Genomic DNA, 4,874 nt, shown 5'->3' on the forward strand with positions numbered 1-4,874 from the left:
TGTTTGATTGGTATAATTCTTCACCTAAAAATGTTGAAATTTTGGATCTTTCGATATTCGTCTGGCTTTTTTCATAAAAATTGTCAATTAAAGAGATATAATTTGTTACAATTATGAATAAAATTTGTTGCCATTGCCAAAAAAAAAAAAAAGTTGGAAAATCTAATTCCCACCAAAACCCAAGGAAATTAGGGTGTGTTTGATACACTAAAATTTTCCATGGAAAATAGAATTTCAACAACATTTTCCAACTTTTAAGGTATTTGATGGGTGTATTTTTTCATAGAATTCAAGTTCTTTCTTTTTTTGAAATTTGAAATTTTCTTGGTTTTCCCGGTTATTGTAGCATATATATATATTAATTGACAATTTTCATGTCAAAGAGAGTCAAACGAATATCAAAAAATACTTTTATTTCAACATTTTTTACGTGAAAAATTATATCAATCAAACACAATAATTTATAATTTTCAGGAAAATAATTTTTAGACAATATAATTTCCTGAAATTCGTTTTTAATTCAATTCAATTTCATTTTTACAATGAGACAGACCTTAAATTCCTTGAAAACATGAGAAATGGGATCATGTGATGGGTAGTTGTAAAACAAATTTCATGAAAATTTTTAGCAATCAAACAGCATATTTGGGTGGAAATTCCATGAAAAGTGTGTGGTATCTTTTTCCACTGACATTAACTTCTCTCCATAAATTTTGATATTTGTAGTGTAATCTAGAAGAAGTCGTCAACGAAGACGCCAATGAAGAAGCTACGCCACCAGCTGGGTTCTCACGCGCCGCCTCTCCTCGGCCTATACTTTGTTTTAATTTGTTTCCTCCTCCCGCTGGAGATTGCTCGAGCTCAAGATAACAGAAATGCCACGACTGATCCTTCTGAAGGTGTATCTCTCCATCTCTTTCACTATTTTAGGGCAAATTTCAGCTCTTTTTTCGAATATTTTGTTTAAATGTTTCAGAACTTGATCTTTTTACAAGATTATTTATTTATTTTTATTTTTTGATGTTGCTCTTAATTTCTTCATTTGACCTTGATGTTTTATAATTGTATACTTGTAAACATTTTAATCAAGGAAATTATTCTAAAAATGAATGATTTTTGACACAAAATCTCATAACAAAACACGTGTGTATGGGATTATAGTTTTTTCATAATTTGTCCCAGAAAATAAAAAAGAACAATCAACTTGAACTTGCTTGACCATAAGTGATTTTTAACTACTATTACGAACTGAAAGAAACTAGCTTTTTCATAAGATTGAGATGTTGTTTGATTTTAACCAGCAATTTAATGGGAAACAATTACATGTTTTATTTGTTAAGATTTGTTGACTAAAAATAATTTAGCATCACTTTATAGAAATTTTGATAGAATCACAACATCGTGTGCTGGAACTTTTGTAAAGAAATGCTTGTATTATTGTTGGAAATTTTCTTAGTAACGTACTACTAAGAATTTTATCAGTTCGGCTCATCTCGTTTGAGCCTTGCCACCAAATTAGAGCTTACACATATTCTTGTCGAGCTATAGTATCCAACTTCGTGATGAGTTCTAGTGTTCTACCACCCCGTTCGGAGAGATTTTACTAGTACGAGAGTTTCGACGGCAATGAATCATCATGTTGCATAAGTCTTAGTTTACAACGCACAGCCAAGCTTCTTGTACAGAAATTTTTTGTACAGAACCATTACAAAATACACATATGGCAGCGTAGGTGGATTATTTTTTGTAATATTTTAATTCACCATCTTGTGACACATCTGTAAAGCTTTCGTAAATTTTTTTCTGTACAACCAGCTTTTTGGTTACAACATAAGCCATCACTACTCTTTATTGATTGGTGGCGATGAACGGTACTTAGTTCCATGGGCTGATCCAAAATCGGATAAAAAATTTTTTTTTTTTAATTACACATAGTTTATTATTATTTTTTTACTTAAAAAATTTAAATGAGTTGGGGTACCCCTAAACCCGCCCCTGCTTACGTCATGGCGGACAGCGCTTTGCTTTTGATATGACGTTTCCTATTAATCCACCTGTTACGATGTATAAGTAGGCCTTCTACACTGTCTTGTTATGAATTTCCTGACAAATAAGCCCTTTTGATTGCTTTGAAGTGAAACTCACAATGATTCGATTTGAGCCTTCAGATCAAACACCAACAATTACATTGGTAAAATGATTTCTATATTCAATATCATCACTATCAACTCTCAATTCGGATTCCCCACGTTTCATTAAAGTCTTCGAAAAATTCCAAATTCCTGGTGGAATACTCCTATAAGTTTGATATTTCTCATTATTTTAATATTTTTATAATAATATCTGTGTAGGTCCACGCCTATAAACTTGGTCAAAGATTAAAATATCGTAGAGTGATGCAGACTTAACTAATCTAAACAATTGTTAATTAACAGTTTCCTCTGTCATCATCAACTTATCATTTTCTTTTTATTGATTTATTTTTTATTTTACAGGTTGTATTCTTATTATATTGGGAAATTGATGCAAATAGTTCCTAAGTTATTTATTTTTGTGTGATTTCGGTTCTAACATTTTTTTTTCTTGGCATGGACGTTTTCAACTTACGATTATGTGCATAAATAGTCCTTTTTCACGATTTATATTATTTGCCCATTCAAAAAAATGCTAACTATATTCACAACATATTTTTTAATAACTAGACTATGTTTTAATTTCATAAATGGTTCATAATCTTTACACATTATAATATTTATATCTCAAATTTTTTTCATCGCGAAAATATTTAGATTTTGTGGTGTTTGGATAGTGTTTGAAATGGTGAGAGAAGAATTGATAGCTTATAATTGAAGTTTAAATAAAGCAGAGTAAATTATATTAAATAATTGATTAAAATGGATAATTACCATTAAGAATAAAGTTAATATATATTTCAATTTTATTAAATAATTGATTAAATGTTTTTGTACATTTTCTACTATAGCTTTTTACAGTGTTAAAATGCCCAGTTAGTTCGATTGTGTTAGGCCAGCCCAATTTTCTACTATAGCTTTTATTAAGAGTAAATTATATTAAATAATTGATTAAATGTTTTTGTACATTTTCTACTGTAGCTTTTTACAGTGTTAAAATGCCCAGTTAGTTTGATTGTGTTTGGCCAGCCCATTTTTTTATTTTTTATTTTTAAACCCTAGATTGGCTTGCCTTTATTTGGCTGCTGCTACTAGTCCGGTTCAATCTCCATGGTTGTGGAATGCGTAGGTCAATTGATCCAATTTCATTAAATTTGTTATTGGTTCAATCCAATTCCAATCAAAATCTTGGCCAGACGTCGAGCGTGCCAACATGTAAAGAGTAATGAATTGTTACCTATTCGTTGAACAATGAATCAAGAAGTCCACTATCATCTAGTAATAGAATTATTGACTTTTTTTAAAGCTATTCTTTTTCTCTCTCATGGCTCAATTTATTTTTGTCTCAATTTTTTTAACATTTGAGGTAAGTTAAAATGTACCACATTAATAATTTTGTCATTCTAATTAATTCACTCAATATTGAATAAAGATTTTATAGTCTTTATCACATGCTGCTTTTCTTAAAAAATTTGAGAGTTGTTTGAACCCCATTCTTTGGGGTGTAAAATGTATTTTGGAATAGTATATTGACGTAGAAAATGTGGTTAAAAATAAGAAAAAGTTTGAGATGTACGTATAATATTATTTTATTGAAAAATGAGCAATGGAAAAGAAAAAAAGGAAAAAAATGTATTTTTGGAAAAATAGGATGAAACAAGGGCTAACCATGTTGATTGACAAAGAAAGTTTTTATAAATAAGCAAATTGTAACTAAAACTTACAGAAATGCTCCCTTGGGCTCAATGACTGACCGATGAAACTTCATTGATGAAATGTTTAAATTTTGTGTTAAAGTTTGAAATTTTTTATGAACTTATTCATGTATGAATGATGCACAATGCCATACTACTCAATAACATGATCTTTGATTTTGCAGCAAGAGCTGTGAATGCTATGTTTCAGCGATGGGGAATTTCTGGAACAAATCAACGATGGAACATTAGCGGCGAATTATGCAGCGGTGTTGCAATCGATACAACACCATTTGATAGTATCAATCTGGGTATCAAATGCGATTGCTCTTACAACAATGGCACCACTTGCCGCATTACTGAGCTGTGAGTTAACATGTTTGGTACACCATAAAACCCAATTAAAATCAATTTTTTTACCTTTATTTTACTATTCCAGTCGTCATTTTTGAATTCTTCTCTCACGGGTAGGACCCACTTTATCTATAACCGTCAAAAAATCAATTAACAAAATCTCTACCAAACAATAATTGTCCCTCTTTTACCGATTCGAAATTAGTCTTTGTTAAAAAAATACAGTGTTTTTAATCCTTGGTTGTGTTCAACAATAATATGATGTATCTTATTCGTTTGTTATGCACTTTAGGTGGTAATTGTTGCATTGATTTTTGGTTCCTAACCTATCGTTGTACTTGTACAGGAGAGTTTATGCATTGGATGTTGCAGGTCCAATCCCGAATGAGCTCTGGAATTTGACATTGCTTGATAATCTGTATGGTTAATTTTTTTCTATTATTTGTTTTACTAATTTTTCATTTGGTTGTTCACATTTCTATTTCTTAGATGGTGATGATACTGGGGTTTTCCTTAATTTGCAGAGATTTACGCGAAAATTATTTGACAGGTCCACTGCCTGCATTTCTTGGAAATCTCACTCGCATGCAGTATATGTAAGCTACATTGTTTGTGATGTACGACTTAGGACTTGTCAATTAATAGCGTTTGAGTGTTAATTAAATATATTGCAATTTTTTTATTATTGTCCTCA

The 4,874-nt window shown here is 30.5% G+C and overlaps 1 protein-coding gene across 1 annotated transcript in view; it reads left to right on the forward strand.

Annotated features, from left to right (window-relative positions):
* The first annotated feature begins 570 nt into the window (after window positions 1–570).
* The window catches only part of LOC111408133 (probable LRR receptor-like serine/threonine-protein kinase At1g56140), an 18,369-nt gene continuing 14,065 nt past the window's right edge, over window positions 571–4,874 (forward strand). Inside the window, exons 1-4 of the mRNA XM_023037936.1 lie at window positions 571–899; window positions 4,012–4,192; window positions 4,527–4,598; window positions 4,705–4,776. Of these exons, the coding sequence (XP_022893704.1) occupies window positions 761–899; window positions 4,012–4,192; window positions 4,527–4,598; window positions 4,705–4,776 (464 nt within the window). The 5' untranslated portion in view covers window positions 571–760. The remainder of the gene's footprint in view (window positions 900–4,011; window positions 4,193–4,526; window positions 4,599–4,704; window positions 4,777–4,874) is intronic.

Source organism: Olea europaea, chromosome 13 (assembly GCF_002742605.1).
Source record: "Olea europaea var. sylvestris chromosome 13, O_europaea_v1, whole genome shotgun sequence".
Lineage (NCBI taxonomy): Eukaryota > Viridiplantae > Streptophyta > Magnoliopsida > Lamiales > Oleaceae > Olea > Olea europaea.